The sequence below is a fragment of the Ailuropoda melanoleuca genome, chromosome 1 (genome assembly GCF_002007445.2).
Source record: "Ailuropoda melanoleuca isolate Jingjing chromosome 1, ASM200744v2, whole genome shotgun sequence".
Classification (NCBI taxonomy): domain Eukaryota; kingdom Metazoa; phylum Chordata; class Mammalia; order Carnivora; family Ursidae; genus Ailuropoda; species Ailuropoda melanoleuca.
In genome coordinates, this window is record NC_048218.1 from 189,761,151 (window position 1) to 189,778,529 (window position 17,379).

The 17,379-nt window shown below is 37.5% G+C and overlaps 1 protein-coding gene across 4 annotated transcripts in view; it reads right to left on the reverse strand.

Moving 5' to 3' along the window:
• TNPO3 (transportin 3) overlaps window positions 1–17,379 on the reverse strand; it is an 83,981-nt gene that overhangs the window by 37,347 nt on the left and 29,255 nt on the right. For all 4 annotated transcript variants that reach the window (XM_002913432.4, XM_019804192.2, XM_019804188.2 and 1 more), the window contains 6 exons: window positions 16,388–16,461; window positions 14,966–15,122; window positions 6,159–6,302; window positions 3,083–3,258; window positions 2,467–2,605; window positions 1,023–1,169 (listed from right to left, as the gene is read on the reverse strand). In XM_002913432.4, coding sequence (XP_002913478.1) covers window positions 1,023–1,169; window positions 2,467–2,605; window positions 3,083–3,258; window positions 6,159–6,302; window positions 14,966–15,122; window positions 16,388–16,461 — 837 coding nt within the window. The remainder of the gene's footprint in view (window positions 1–1,022; window positions 1,170–2,466; window positions 2,606–3,082; window positions 3,259–6,158; window positions 6,303–14,965; window positions 15,123–16,387; window positions 16,462–17,379) is intronic.

The window sequence follows — 17,379 nt, forward strand, 5'->3', positions numbered from 1 at the left end:
AGCCAATTGAAAACAGAGGCCCTGCTTTTATTTACACATCAGGCTTCCAGGTAAAAAGAAGCTGAAGACAGAATTTCTTAAATAAAAAAAATAAAGGTTGAAAACCACTAGACTAGATCATCACTAAGATTCTTAAAAGATGCAAAATACCATGACTCAACAATGTTAACATTAAAATGAAGAGGACAAAGACAGTTATAGTTTTCATGTCAGATCTAAGTGTGAGCAATGAGAAAAAACTCTCTTCAAGTCCTGGGTTGAAGGACAGGAATTAAACCAACTAACTAACCAACCAAATGGATGAAATAAATGCTGTAAGATTTAAGAGACAAAGCAAAGAATGGAGGTTAAAGAGTTTTCCAATTGACTATTTTACAGTATTTCTAGTGTATATTCTTCTAAGCAAATAGATTATTTCTATATTTCAAAATCANTCTTATAAGTTACAAAATCAGTATAAATACAAAGAAAAATGTGTACTGTGTGTGTATGGGGAGGGAAATCATATGTAATTCACCACAACCTCACACAAATACTTCACTTTTGTGTTAGTTTTAATCCAACTACATGTATATATTATTAAAAATATAGCATATAAAATTTTACATTGATATTTTTCATTCAGCAAACCAATTACTGCTATTTCAATAGTCATTATTTAGCAAATGGTCCATCAAGTTGCAACATCATAATTTATATAACTCTTCTTATATTGTTGTACATGAGTTTACCATTTTTTTACTTTACAGATTTATACATAAAATAGCCATTTTTTTTCCTTCAGCAGAATTATTTAAGTAAATTTCCAGGAGAAGAATTACTAGCTCAGCAGAACTTATTTCTTTCTGTATAAGCCTTATATTCACTCTTCATTACACTGGTATTGATTTCTTTAGTCTACGCTACAGAGTGACAGAAAACCTGCAGATTCCATTAGCTTTATTTTCTTTTTAGTTCATTTTCAAATTAGCACTGAAAAGAGTAGGAAATTAAGATCTGAAGAACTGGAGAAGGGAACTCACATGGTCTGGTTCTAGCTGGCAGTGTCGAGCCAAGGCATGAAGCAGCCTCTGAATGTACGCTTTGAAGATTCCATGAATAACTTCATCATTTGTTTTGTACAAATGCTCCCCGAGTCTGTACCAAAAGTTAAAGGAAATTTCTACTACCTGTCAAATTAAAAGAGAGAAAAAGAAAAGAAGGTTTAATTGAATCAGGAAAGGAATGGAATATGAAGACAGTTTTATTACTAGAACCACATAGGAAAGAAGATATAATCTAAAATAATACGAGTAGAACTAGTTAAGGAGCCACCTGTTCTCTAGCAGATTTATTACTATCCTCCCAAACTATCTTCCCATGATAGGCCCCAAACTCCATTTACAATAACTGCGTATACAGTCCCTCTATAGCTGATAACTTCCCAACAGTATAATGGATTCTGAATTTAGAGAAATAGATACAGAAATGGAAGTCTCTTTTAAATATTTTTTCTCAAATCTACAATCATTTCATGTTTGAGATTAAAACACCTCTTCACAGGGGCACCTGGGTGGCTCAGCTGGTTAAGCATCTGCCTTTGGCTCAGGTCATGATCCCAGGGTCCTGAGACAGAGCCCCACACTGGGCTCCCTGCTCAGCAGGGTGTCTGCTTCTCCCTTTGCCCCCCACTCATGCTTGTGCCCGTGCTCTAAGATAAACAAAATCTTTAAAATAGAAAAGAAAAAAAACCCACCACTTGACAGAAAAACCATCTTCAAATCCCTGAACATACCAACCTTGTGTCATTTTTACTCACCTACTTTCCTGAGCAGAAGTGAAAGGGAAGAAAAAGTCTGGGACTTTATCCACAGCTTATCTTACCTATGTGGCACTATAAACAGACCTATTTAAAACAATATCCAATTTGGGAGTTCTTTCTCACTTCTTATACTATGAAGAGGAGGTAACACTTCTTGAATAAACAAGATTTTAAAAAACCTAGCCAACTCTTTAAGAGGCAGGGTGTTGTAGGGATTTTGGAATGGAGACGACTTTTAAATCCTTTCAATCCCTTTCTCATTCCCACTCACAATTTGGAGAAAACATTTTGGATGTTAAGACTTGTACAGTTAAGATTTTATGTGGTTTTGTTTTGTATTTAGCTGTAAAACTCTAAGAAGAACTCTAAGTACCTACAGAGGAGGCTTGGTTAAAAGGTAGTAAGCTTTCTTCCCAACGGGTTCCCTGAGGTGCCTACAGCAGTCAGCCCAGCTAATGGGGCAAGAAAATAGAGAAGGATTCAAAGCAGAAACCCAAATATAATTTAAAAAGAAAAAAGTCTAATACAAAGGAAACCACCACATCACACTCATCAAAAATAAGACTATAGTTTCCCACAAATAAAAAGCTGGACAGGTGGCAACAGAATAAAGGTAATATGCAACATACAACTCGGAGAAAAATGGGTTACAATTGAAACACTACCTCATACTGAGGATGTCCTGCACAAATAAGCAGCAGTTCCAGAGTTCGTAGGTCGCCAAGACCTTGGCCTGGAGTACAAACAATTTTTTCAAGAAAAGTTTCACATAGTTCAGTGAAAATACGGCAGTAATTCAGAACTCTGCAGATGAAAGAGTAATGAGAGCACCAAGTCAGAAATCTGTATATGTACATACTCACATAGTTAATTAAATAAATAAAAGGATCTTCAGCCTAAGGGACATGTAGTGATTATTAGCCATGCTGTAACAAAAGCTCCGTAACAGCCACTTTTCTTTATCATATATTTTTATACATATAAGCAAATGACTCATAAGTCAGTTCATTTCTCAATTACTAAAACATTTGAATAAAATCCTTATCAAATCACACTTGATACTCCAAAGTTCATCCCTAATTCTTAGAGCCTTATCCTTTGTGAGTGGAAAAAATTACTACTTTCCATGCTTCCAACCTCTCCTTCTGCATCCAATTTGCCACTCTAGGTTCAGGTGAGAAGAGCAGAGCATCTTTAGGATGTGGTGTCTATATTTGCACAGAGTCATGAAAAAATCACGAAGGATGGAACCCAGGGCTACTGCCTTAAATAATCACTCACTTGTCTAAATCTTCACGTGCCACAGCCATATGATAAGCAGTCTCCAAAGTTAGGACTCCTTGAAAAAGTTGCATGGCTAATGGCAAGTTAGTCTCCACATTCTCAATGGCATAGAGAGCTGAGCACACACAATCTGAAGCAGCTTCGTGTAGGTTGGATGAGGTCTTATCCTGTTGCTGGGAGATGACAGGAATAGGGAAGTAAGATATATAATCATTAAGCTGTAATCCAAGTACTAGCAGAACAATTATAGCCTGTTTCTGAACATGTACTTTCAATGCATAATGGCCTTAACAGTGATGGCCTTCAACCAGACAATATTCATCAATCTTCCGTCTTATTTCTATTTCCCTATACGCCAAACAAATTAGCCTTTTTGTACCCCAATCACAGTCACATGACTTCTAAAATTCCATGCCTCCCCCCTCCCAATATCAGCCCCTTCAAATGTAATACCATGTGTTCCCTACCCTGTTTTAGTCTGTGGAAATCTTTTCCATCCTTTTTCTTATACTCAAGTACTATTTAAAATGAAATGGTCCAGGGTGCCTGGGTGGCTCAGTCGGGTAGGCGCCCAACTCTTGGTTTCAGCTCAGGTCATGATCTCATGGGTTGTGGGACTGAGCCCCACGTTGGGCTCCACACTCAGCGCAGAGTCTGCTTGGGATTCTTTCCCGCTCCCTCCCCCTCTGCTCCTCCCCCCACTTGCACACACTCTCCCTAAAATAAATAAATAAGATCTTTTTAAAAAATAAAAAATTAAATAAAATGAAAGGGTCCGACAAGTCTCAAATACCCATACCCACCTAACACATCATCTTAATATTTCAGAATACCAAGGTTCAACAGAGGTTCCTAAAGCTTCTGGGGATGAGAGAAGGTAACTTTGAAAGGAGCAAAAATCAGTTATTTAGCTTCTCACTAGCAATGATGCCTGCCAGTACGCAAGACAGAAAGGCCTTGGAAATCCTGAAGGAAAAGAATATTGAACCTAGAACTCTACACCTTGTTAAACCACCAATCAAGAATAGAAGCAAAATAAAAATATTTCTCAGGAATGCAAAAACTCAAAGTTTACTTCCCATGTATCTTTCTGCGGAAGGAATCTGAGGATGTTCAAAAAACAATTAATCCAATCCAGAAGCACAGTAAAGAGAAGTTCCAGAACGACAGCTGGGAAGTAGATCTAAAAAGCGACTGGTACGAATTAGAGTAGATCAGAGGGTTCAAAGAGTAAGACCTCTAGGGTTTCTATTTAGAAGAGTACAGTTGAGAGGATGGATAAATTTAGTGAAGTCATATTAGTCTTTTATGAATAATAAAAACAAGGACATTTAGAATCTCCAGGGCGGGGAAGGAGCTATACAAGCAGGGTTGGGAGAGCACAAAGATAGATGCAAATTATTCATTAGCTTATTCTTAGGTTGAGAGATGGATTCAAAAATATTTATTATTATTACTACTGTGTTTTACAAGTTAAGTAAATGTTCAAATTTATTCCTTTCTCTATATATCCAGCATTACATTTGTAAAAGCTTTAAAAAAAAGAACTATGGGAGAAAAGGCTGTATCTGTAATAAAGTTGTGGTCCAAACATAAAGCAAATTAAAATAATGGCATGCTTTTGAATCACTGAATGAATGTAAGAATGAGAATATATTGTTGACTATGACTCTAAAACCACTCTTCCTTTAAGTGGCAGAGGGGTCCTGACACTAGATCAGTGAAGATAATATAATTCTGGCACACTACTTAGCTTGTTCCTTACCCCTATCTTAATTCCCAGAAGTAACCACTGTCTTGAGTTTGACGTGTATTCTAAACTGCCTTCCCTTCATACGTAATCAATCATTCATAAATTTTTAAAAAGATTTATTTATTTTAGGGAGAGAGAGAGAGCACATGAGCAGGAGGGGGGAGGGAGGGAGAGAATCACAAGCAGATACCCCACTGAGCGTAGAGCCCAATGCAGGGTTCAATCTCACAACCCTGAGATCACAACCTGAGCTGAAATCAAGAGTGGGCCTCTCAACTGAATGCACCACCCAGGTGCCCCTCATATTCATAAATTTTTAAACAAAAGTGGGTTATTAATTTATTTATACTAACTACTCTTCACACAATTTAGTGAGATGAGAACCAAAATTACCATTACTGAGGTAGGGCATCTACAGACATGGAGACAAAAACAATGACTAGCAAAACAATTACTAGCATCCTAACTGTCCTGAGTCTTAGCTCCTGATGCAAGAATGCAGCATAAATACACTAAAAACAATGAAACACCAAAAATGTCTCCTTGGAGAATGTGCTTTTCTTTTCTTTAATTCAAAGTGATATCAACCCATTATCATGCTACCATCTTCTAAATAACAGTGCACCAGCATATAACCAGTACACATCAGAGCTTCCATACTAATATGACTTCATGGAAGGAGACCATCCAGGAGAAGGGGACAAAGTCACTCCCATTTCCAAAGACCTGTTCAATATGTGCTTGAGACACTGCTATGTTTCTTGTTTTAAAAAGCAGTCTTATTCTATGCACTCACTTACTCCTATCTACCAAGACAAAAGGATGTATTACTAGGTACTATTATTTTCAAAGTTTATGGAAAACATGCGCAAGTATATAAAAAGATATTACTACTTTTTATTCCATTAATCTCAAAAGCCTCAAATCTACCCTGTACATACCCGGATGCGTAAGTAAAGTATCACAACTACAAAGATAATATTCTGATCTGTAACTGTCTCAAAGACCCAATGACCATTATAATTTTAAAGTAAGAAAAAAAAAAAAACCAATGGTTTTTTGTTACTTGTTGTTTAATATGTAAGTCATTGATCTACATGGAAAACTGCTTTCCTATTAAACCTAAGTACATTCTATTTTAAGTACTAATACTAATACCTTCATCTGGTACTTGGTATCAAGGAAGAGACATTGCTGCTTTCTCACTATACACCTTCCAATCACTGTACAGAAATGTGAAAACACTGCTATGTTCCAGAAGGTTAGTTACTACCGTGACTACGTGGTAAAAATACTTTCATAAACAAAGCCACTACTTACCAAAACCTCAAAAAGGAGTGCTAGTAACTTATTGTTAGCCATGAAGTTACTGTCCAAAACTCCTAGGTTAAACCAACTTCCTAAACAGCGGAAGACCTTCATAAGCATTTTCTCATCTGTTCCTGCTTTTTCTACACAGGTCATCTGAAAAGAAGGAAAAAGAAGTTAAATAATGCCAAACTTTATATTTAAACCATTATTACAATCACCTCTCAGGTGTAATAATGAAAAGGAAAATAATACTAACAGCTAATAGTTAAAAGTGCTTTGTAGTGCCAGATGGTGCTCTCAACACTCTTAATTCATTAACTCCCACTAAAACTACAGCCAGGTACTATCTCTACTTTCTCAACTGGGAAGCTGAAATACAGAGATTACAGACTTGCCCAAAGAGAGTTCTGTTTCAGAAATAATGGTTTCTTAGATTGCTCTTCTGCATTAAAGTAATCTTATAAAAATTATCTTAAAATAATACTCATCTACACCATTGATTTTATAGAATAAAAACAAGTTAGTCCTACTACTGTATATCCCCGTATGAAAAGCTGATGTTTCAGCTTCCGCACTTGAATACTCCAGCAAATACACCATTCCACAGAAAGTGACACTACTATAAGTATGGTAGGTTGGTAAAAGAGAGAAAATGAAAAGTCAGACTAAAACTCACCACTGTTTCTCTTTGCAAACTGTTTTTGTGATGTATTATTTTTTCCAAAGTAAAGTGTAATGCAACTTTTTCTGGATTAAAAAAAAATGTTTAAAAATAACTTTTACAGGGGCGCCTGGGTGGCACAGCGGTTAAGCGTCTGCCTTCGGCTCAGGGCGTGATCCCAGCGTTCTGGGATCGAGCCCCACATCGGGCTCTTCTGCTGTAAGCCTGCTTCTTCCTCTCCCACTCCCCCTGCTTGTGTTCCCTCTCTCGCTGGCTGTCTCTATCTCTGTCAAATAAATTTTAAAAAAAAAATAAATAAATAAATAAAAATAACTTTTACAAGCAATGGGTCAAAACAGCATAATTGCCATGGGGTCTGGGAGGCATGTGGTAGGGTACAGAATCCCACAGTGGTCTAAATGTTGACTCTTGTACTTCTAGGTGGCCATGCTCCTTCTATATTTGCTGTATCAGGCAGTTATGATTACAGTCTTCTCAATTAGTTTGAATTATACTGAACTGAATTGAAATGAAAGAAGAGAAACAAGAATACTTCAAGTAAGTTCATGGCAACCACACACATACTTGAATCTTTGGAAGTTCTGGATGTGAAATCATTACACAATTGTTTGGCCTTTATACTTCCTGAATGACATTTCAATTTACTATAAAGACATGTTTACCAATGGAAGGACTTCACTGTACGTTCTAACTTCTGACTCAAACTTAAGAACAGAATTTTGGAAAGAGCCTACATCTAAATTTAGCTGCTTTGAAGAGAAAAAATTCTGCTAATTAAATAAAACACACACCATAAAGCTTCAGAGCTATGACAAAGTTACTCTGGGTTCCTCTCTAAGAACTGTATTATTAAGAACTCTGTCTCGTAGAGCAAGGCCTCAAAACTGAAACATATATGCCAGAAGAGTTCACCAGTAAAAATACAGAAGGTAAATGAGAATTGATCTTGGATTAACAAAATGAAGAATAAACGAAGGGAGAAAAATGTATCAGAGGACAGGCTCAGTTCAACTATAAGGGCAAGAAGAGTAATATTTAAAACTTTTAAAAGTTCAACACAATGTTTAGGAATGGCTCCATTTGAATAGACCACAAAAGTATAATACTGACAAAACGGGATAGAACAGAATGAATAAGAGGAATGTGGGGGACACAATGAAAAAGGTTTAAGAGGCCTTTGTACCTGGTATTATAGGCAGCCTATTTTCCCTGGCAATTCTGGACTACTTCATTTCCTGGGTTCTGTAACATGACAAGCTACATGACAGAACTACAGACCTTATTAAGTACCACAGGGACAAATTTTTCAGATTTCATTACAACAAATCAAGCTATTGCCTGTTGTCAACTATGAGGAAGTGTTAAGTCAAGCATATGCCTTGGGAGTCCAAGTGGCTGCTGCACTTGACCACTGTGTCAGGAATGATGCTTATGAGGACCGCAGTGTTGTCTGGATTCTTTTGGATTCACTTGAGTCCTTACAAAAAAGAAAATGACAAGCTCAGATCCCTTAACTCAATTGAAGTCATAGTGTGAGAACCAAAGCTTCCACAACCACTCTAAATGAGGCTCTTACTTTGTGTAGTTCCAGGGCTGACATTCACACACATAATTTGTGTGGCTTGCTGAATTATAAACAACAGCCAAATTCACAATCTTACCACATTTCTCAAGTGAAAGTTAAGAAATTGTATAACATGGAATTCTGAAACTTGGAAAAGAGACATCTGGTTGGACCTTAATGAAACAAATAATCTTGAACTCCCAAATTACTGAGTCTTCCTTACCAACAGATGTAGTATGCCTTCCAGTGTCTGAGAATAGCCTTCTTCATTTGGAAGCCCTGTAATAACCTCATCTGAGACAAGTGCTTTCATAGGGGATGCCCATTCTCTTCAAGACCTACCACAACCACTGCCTGTGCTACCCATAATTATGGCCAAATCTTAGCATGTTCCGGTGGGCAGTGGGGTGGTGGGGAGACAGGTATATACTTATATAGAGGAAATAACTTATTAAGAAAACTGTATTACTTTACTAACATGCATCTGAAGAAACCTGAGGAACATACGGGGTAGTGATTCTAAGGGTATTAGACCAAGGGAGGCTGGAATATACCAATAACTTTAGCTAATCCCACTGACATTAGTGTACTTCCTAGAGATTCTGGATTTAATGAGTATATGGCACCTCTGGAAGTACCCAGGAAAATCATAGTGCAAATATCTAGGACTTGGGAGCAAATCTATACCTTCTTCTGACGGTGATTATTCTTTTGAGAAACAGCTTCTGGCTTACTACTGAGGGAGCAAATCTATACCTTCTTCTGACGGTGATTATTCTTTTGAGAAACAGCTTCTGGCTTACTACTGAACCTTGGTAGAAACTGAACATCTATCCATAGGACATCAGGTGATCATGTGGCCTGAGCTTCTTATCATGAACTGAGTATTGTCTGAACTACCTAAACGTGGGCATGTAATAGCAACCTGTCATCAAACAGAAATGGAATACAAGAAACTGAGTTCAAAAAGGTGTAAGAAAGGTGCATGATCAGGTAGGTCAGATTCCTTTGACACCAACCCTTCTTGCATTGACTCATCTCCCTCAGTCCATACCTATTGCCTGCTGCCTCCTGGGTGTTCCTCACAACCGAGATAACTAAAGAAGAAAACTCAAGCCCAGATTACAGAATGATGTGCACAACATGCTGGTACCACCTGAAGGTGGACAGCTGCAGAATTACAGACCCATACAGGGTAGTGAGGGACAGTGAAGGACAGTGACTGTAGTGAAAAGACAGTGGTTGAAGGAAAATCCTAACGGGCAGAATTTCAAGCAATATAATTGGTTGTCCACCATGTATGGAGAGGGAGATGACAAAAAAATATGGATCTATACTTATTTATGGACATTTTCAATGATCCGGATGACCAGGGATTTGAAAGAAGCATGATCAAAAGGTTGGTGACAAGGAAGCCTGGAGCAGAAGTATGTATGACTGGTATACAAATAGACAGACTGTGGAGAAATTTCTATCCTGTGCGAATACCCACCAAAAGGCATCCACTACAGAGGAATCTTTCAATTATAGATGGACAAATGAGAAACTCTATGTCAGCCTCTTTTCCGAGCCACCTTGCTCAATAGGCTCATAAACAAAGTGGCCACAGTAGCTGGGATAGAGGCTACAGTAGGACTAACATGGATTTCCACTAAGTAAGTTAAAACTACTGATGAGTGTCAAATCTGCCAATAGCAGAGACCAACACTGAGTCCCTAAAATGGCACCATCTACCACAGGGACCAGGTTGATTGATTACACTGAACTTCTACCACAAAGGAAGCAGAGATTTGTCTGGAACGACAAGACTCACAGGAAGAGAGAGACTTATATGCTCGATATGGCTTTGCCTTCCCTGCTTGTAGTGCTTCTGTCAGCACTGTATTAATCACTGACTCACAGAATGCCATACCCAACCATCATGGCATCCTATCTAATCAAGGAACTCATATCAGAGTAAGGGAAGTACAGTAATAAGCAACTTTGACCTCTGTTGGAGATTTTGGTCCCCAAGAAGGAATGCTTCTACCAGGAAATACAGACATGATTCCAGTAAACTGGAAGATAAGTCAACCACCTAGACAATTTGGGCTTCTTATGCCCCTGAATCAATAGGAAAAAAGAGAGGAGGGTGTTAATCTATAGGCTGGACTGACTGATCCCAATAACCAAGGAAAAACTGAGTTCCTCTTACACGATCGAAGCAAGGAGTTCTCAGTCTGGAACCCAGAGAATTTTCTAGAGAGCTTCTTAGTACTGCCAGGCTCAACAGAAGAAGCAATCAAAAAAGACAGGATTATTGAGGGCTCAGACTCTTTGGGAATGAGGGTTGGGGTCACTTCACAGAGTAAAGGACCCCAACCAGCCGAGGTTCTAACCAAGGCAGGTGTCTTAGTCCATTCAGGCTGCTGTAACAGAGTACAACAGGATGGGTGGCTTATAAACAACAGAAATTTATTTTTCACAGATTTAGAGGCTGGGAAGTTCAAGACCAAGGTACCCCCAGATCCAGTGTCTGGTGAGGACTGGCTTCCTGTTTCATAATCAAGGATCTTCTTTCTATGTTTATATGACGTAAGAGGGAAGGGAGCTTTCTGGGGTCTCTTTTATAAGCACACTAATCCCATTCATGAGGGTCCCATACTCATGACCTAATCATCTTCCAAAGGCCCCACCTCCTAACACTACCACATTAGGCACTAGGTTTCAACATATAAATATATAAATTTGTGGGGGGGACACACAAGCCAATATTCACTCTATAGCAACATATAAATTTTGGTGGGGGGAGAGGGGAGACACACACACAAATATTCAGTCTATAGCAGAAGGGGAAAGATGAAATGAGTTGCAAGAAAGCCATACAATTACAGAACTCTTGTGACCAATACATATATGAGGGCTGTAGTAGCTTTACATATTTCCCATTTGCTTGTTATGCCATTACACGTTTTGTTTTTTTTAAGATTTTTATTTATTTGAGAGAGCACGAGACAGAGAGAGAGCGAGTGCACACAAGCAGGGTAGAGGGGCAAAAGGAGGGGGAGAAGATGACTCCCCACTGAGCAGGGAGCCCAATGTGGGGCTCGATCCCAGGACCCTGAGATCATGACCTGAGCCGAAGGCAGACACTTAACCAACTGAGCCACCCAGGCACCCCTGCACACGAGTTTAAATGTATGCAAAAGAGTTAACCAAACAGAAAGCTAAGTTAGTCAAATGGGAAGACTATGGCTGATTATCGATGTATTGCCTCTCAGCACCAAATTCACCCTTTTAGACTACTCTGTAAAAATGGATCTGGGCCCTTTAAATATTTCTTCCTGTGCCAGGCAGCACTGACTTTTTGTCAGAAGGCCACTAGAGAAAAAAAAGAGGAAAAGGATTCTGCTTCCCGGAGCTAGTGTGCTCACTTGGTAGCTCTCTACAGAATGTGCAGCTCCTCCAGCCCCAGACTCCTATTTCCTCTGGTGCCTGCCTCTTGCAGTGCACTGGCCACCAGTTTCCCCAGCATTTTCCCCACCCTCTCCAATGCATTTATAGCAAAGTGCTTCTGGCTCCTAAAGAATGTACAACTTCTCCAGCACCAGATTCAATGTGCTCAGCTTCTCCAGTGCATAGTAGCCAGCAGCTTCCTCCGGGATTCCCATACCAAGGTGGTTTTGTGGCAGAGAGACACCTTCCCTGAACAGTTTTCTTGGGCTTCCTAGAAGGCAGATTTCCAGCAAATTAAAAAAGACTGACTTTCAGCAGCATGAAGTGCCAAAAATGATGCTCCACAATACTGTGCCTTCTCCAACAGAGTCTGGATCTCAGCCCTGGGAGGGAGTGAACTCCTCCTTCCTTGGAAACTCTATCTTAGCCTAGGGGTTAATGTCTGTTCCTTGTTTCTGTTTTATGCCTATGTTCTTTAGAGATCTCTTTACTTCTTACTAGGCAATCCCTCATCACTGTTAGAATTAATCATTCTCTATATTAAACATTCCCACATACTACTATGTGGTTTCTCTCTTCTGACTAGACCCAGACTGATACTAAAAAGAACCAAGGATTCTAGATCTGGGACAAGGAGGTAACAAGGTATTAGTCATCTTTTTGTGTTAGGAAGGAGAGAAATGCTCCAGTGGCCAAAGTTATAATATTTTAAGCATCGAAAGAATGATTTTAGTTGAGCCCCTGAATCATTGAAAATCCATGAGTCATTACGCTCCATAAAGAGAATGTCAGAAAAAACTGGTAACACTTGAGGCAGGTTTAAAACAAAACCTTATTTTGCAAACAGGAAATTAAAAAAGAATTCAAGATTTATAGTGCCTTTCTAGTAGAAGAATGCCAGAATACTCGTAAGAATGCCAACTAATATATACACAGAAAGAATGACAGATTAAAATATTATTTTGCGAACCACAATAAAATTATTAAGACAATGATTACCAACTAGAATTTAAAATCTTTAGGCAAAGACTGATATGGAATTGAACATTTGTTATTTTACGAACTACCATCATACAAATTGCATTACAAGGAGGAAAACAAACTTTATAAATGGAAGAATCAGACTGCCATCACCCTAATCTAGTCAACCCTAACATCACTAATGGAAGGTGCCACATGAAGTATCTATGATGTATTCCAGTCAAAAATGTTTACCCTTTTGGGGCATCGGGGTGGCTCAGTCGATTAAGTGTCCGACTCTTCATTTCGGCTCAGGTCATGATCTCAGGGTTGTGAGATCAAGTCTTGTGTCAGGTTTTGCGCTAGGCATGGAGCCTGCTTAAGATTCTCTCTCCCCCACTGCCCCCCGCCTTAAAAATAAAAATATAAAAGTTTAAAAATCTTTAACCTTTTAAAATCAATCATCAAGCCTTTCTTTCTCAACCAGAGCTCTGAAAATAATTAAGTCTTACAGAAAATGATTTGGGTGACTGCTTTCTCCATTATCCTAAGGATAGTATACTCATACCATTATTAATCTGTTCTATACAACAGATGCCTTAGGGCATTAAGACTTAATTCTCTAGAGGAACCCCTACTGAGAAGGGCTGTTTTAGATACAACTTCCAGTTAAAGGAAGTACGGAGAATAGAAAAACAAACTAAATGAAACAAAGACAAGGCAACCAGAAAATCCAAAATTCAAGGTAAGTCTATAAAATAACTGGTCCAATCTCAACTCAAACAAATCAGTGTTGTTTTGAAAAGAAGGGGAAGGGGGACTGTGGTTAGGAATCGTAATAAACTGATACAAGGCACGGTTCTAGACTGGAGACTGATTTGGAAAAATGCCGTAAAGGATATTTTAGGATGAACCTGGGAAATGTGAAGATGGCCTGGGTATTTATTAGATGGATATAAAAATTTACTGAAATGGAAAGATGAAGCTGGATAACTGAAAAAGTAGACTGCAGGAGGATAGGTTAAAATATAATTTCATTTGTATTTTAAAAATTTGTCATACGTTCATAGAGGATATGTACTAAAGGTTTAACAGTGTATCTCCAGATAGTTTGAATGTAATTTGTCTGTATTTTCTAATTCTCAATAGTACTGTTTCTTTAAAATATATGGTATTTGAAAAATACACGTAAAAGAATACTTTTCCAGTGAATTTCCAACACTGATCTGAACACAACTTTAAGTAAAAAATTTCTTTTTCAAATAAAAAGTTCTATGATGTTGCAAAAGTACTGAAACAAATCCCTGAAAAATAATCCATAAGCACATTATTGAAAAAATTGACCTGGACTCTAAAGACCTAAAAATGAGATGTGGGCTAGATAATTTAATACCATCAAGTTCAAGAACAAGCAAATATTTTCTTTAAAGAGCCAAAGAGTAAATACTTCAGATTTTATAGACTATATGTGGTCTCTGTGAAAACTACTCAACTCTACCACTTCAGCTCAGAATTACAGACGTACACAATATGTAACTGAATGGGCATGACTATGTTCCAGTAAAACTCTATTTACAAAAATAGATGACTAGCTCATAGACCACAAATTTACCCATCACTGGTCTACAGCATTAAAACGTCTACCTAGTCAAAAAGGACCTAATCACATATAACTCATTTTAAAAAGATGGTGCAGTATTACCTAATCTATAATTGTGATATTGCTCAAAGGTCAATTAAGTCCTGAACCACCTCCCTATCAAAATCTCAACTGATCCTTAAGAGAGGATCCTTTCCTTAAGTAAATTTATACATCAGCATGGTCCTTCGTCAAGAGCCAACAGTTTCTAGCGTGAAGTAGTAGAAAAGCAAGGGATATGTAATCAAAAGGCTGAGTTCAAATTCTGAATTAGCAGTTGTGTAAGTCTAAGGCCTCTATATCTCATTCATAAAATGGAAATGACATCCCCTTCACAGCATTACTCAAAACCTCAAAAAGTATAGTTTCTGAATCTGAAAGTATTTAAAGTGTAAAGTGTTCTATAAATGCCACAGTATTATCATTGCCAATTTTTGCAAAGAAATCTGTATTTCACAATAATGCAAGTGAATTAGAAAATAACCACCATGGCTTTTTGCCCCTACAGAGCAACTTAGTATTTCACACTTACTCACCAATAGAGACACCACTGTACTAGAGTAGAAGGCCAAATCTTCTATAATTTCTGTGCGCCGGTTAGCCCCGATTCGTAAGGAACGACTATGTACTTCTTCAGGTAACACTGTAAGGATCTCCAGTAGAAAAGGCAGAGAAGTTACATCATTGCTATATCTGGAAAAAGGAAGGGGAGAGATTGAAGTTGTTTAGAGTAAGAAAATACACAATCACGTAAGATAACAACAGGCTTCTATACCAACAAAAGTAGCATTCTCACTACTGTTAAAGTGGAGGAAAAAAACAGTTAAATTTTTTGGAAAGGTATCTGGAAATCAAAATTTCAACTTGCATCATCTTTGACTCATCAACTCCACTTCCAGAAATTTCTCTCTCAAAAAATCTCACATACACATGCAAAGTATACAAAAATATGCACTGCAATATTTTTTTTATAGTAGCAAAAATATTGGGAAAATATAAAGGTCCACCATAATTAGGATTAAAAAGGTTACAGACGATTATACAATGGAACATACATAGCCATTATAATGAATGAAATATCTGTGTTCTAACATGACAAGATGTCCACAAGGTATTAAGTAAAAAAAAAAAAAGTGTATGAAATATATTACATACAAGTGAATAAATACACAGATATATTAAAATATACATGCACTTATTTATTTTAAAATGCTTAAAGTCTGGAGGGCTATATAGTCAACCATTAATAGTGGTTACTTATGAAATACAGAAATAGGGAGAGAGAAAGGCTTTTACTTTGAAAGCTTCCACATTATTGGAATTTTTTTTTAAGGAACATGTGTTAATTTTCTTAATGAAATTTTCTTAAAAAAAATAAACTATCCAAATAAAGGCTTTAATGACACAATGTAGTTGGAGGTAAAAAGGACATCCACTTTGTTCAAAATTAATATCCTAACCAAATGTCAAAATGCAAGCAAGTATTAAGATCATCTAGCCAACACCATGAGGAAATGCTTTTATTCAAAGTAGCAGGCTCCATGTATCTAGAAATCATACCGTCCCTTTGACAGGTATGAAACAAACCCTGATTAAAAAGAACTTTAATTCATAATGACTTTTAATATAATCTTAAACATTCTGACAATGTTTTTGTAGAACTGCTGACATGTCAGTTAGTGGGAGTGATCCACAAGACAATGAAAGACTTTGCTGCAGTTAATTCAAGGGACATGTGTGTATAAATTATGAGGGCCTTTTATGTCCCACACGACACACTTCTGTAATATTTAAATTTTAAATGATTCTCTTTTAATTTAACAAAAGTTAATAATAAATAATTACTTGTTAAGAGTTTGGGGAAAATATTCCAAATGTCTAGCTAATGCTAACAAATTTCTCTTTGTAGGTTAATAGTAATTCCAACTGCTAGAATATAGTTAATATAAGTTACTTACTTTTCCACCAATGTTTGTACACATCCCTTCCAGGAAGGCATCTGTAGGGCAAGGTCTGCTATTGCTAAAGCCAGCTGAATAAGAAGAGAGATGAAATAAATGAACAGAATAGATGAACAGAAATACGGTTACTATCAATATTAATTAGAGAGCAAAGAAACTAAACTTTTTCCAAACAATATGACAACAAAGACGGACAGCCCTCCTACCTCTCCTCACCTCCACAGCTACATATATAATGCAAACTCTTCTGGGCTAGCTACAAATTGCTAGGATTTAAAACTCAACCTCTAAAAATGAAAAACAAAACAAAACAATAACAAAAAGAAATCAGAAAGAACAGACTATAGATTTTCCTCAGAATATATCTATACTTACTTTTATTTGGCAATACTATAGAACTTCATGGACAGATAAATTATACTCTGCCAAAAGGCCAAAGCTACTGACGAAGTCAGCCCTTTGACTCACTCCTTAAGTAATGGAATGCCATTTCCCTTCTCTTTCCATTTCTCATCTTGAAGCCTTATGCAAAAGACTCCTTCCTCTTAAAGGGCACTTCTACGCCAGGCAGAGAACACACGTGAGTATGTATTCACTGAAGCTTCCAGTTTTCCTTTCTAATGTATTTACCAGTCTAAGGGGGAAGGGCCAGATGCTTCACTATTTCATTCATGAGACTTTTACTAGCCAATTTGGTCCAGAAACTATCTTTTTTTAAGGAAAGTAGGCAGACCTCTGGCCCAGAACAGTACAGTATACAGTATTTTTATCATCTGCAATTTTAACAGGGCAGGGGGGCCACACACGCCTGCCTGTGAAAACCTATACGCACGCCCCCGACTTCTGGTATTTAAATTGGTTTGAAATCAAATGAACTCTAATATTAACACAGAAGATTTACATTTACACTTTCTATCCACTTAAGAAATACAGCAATAAGTCTGTAATAAAGTTGTTAACAATACTTCACATGGCCTAGCAATGTCAAT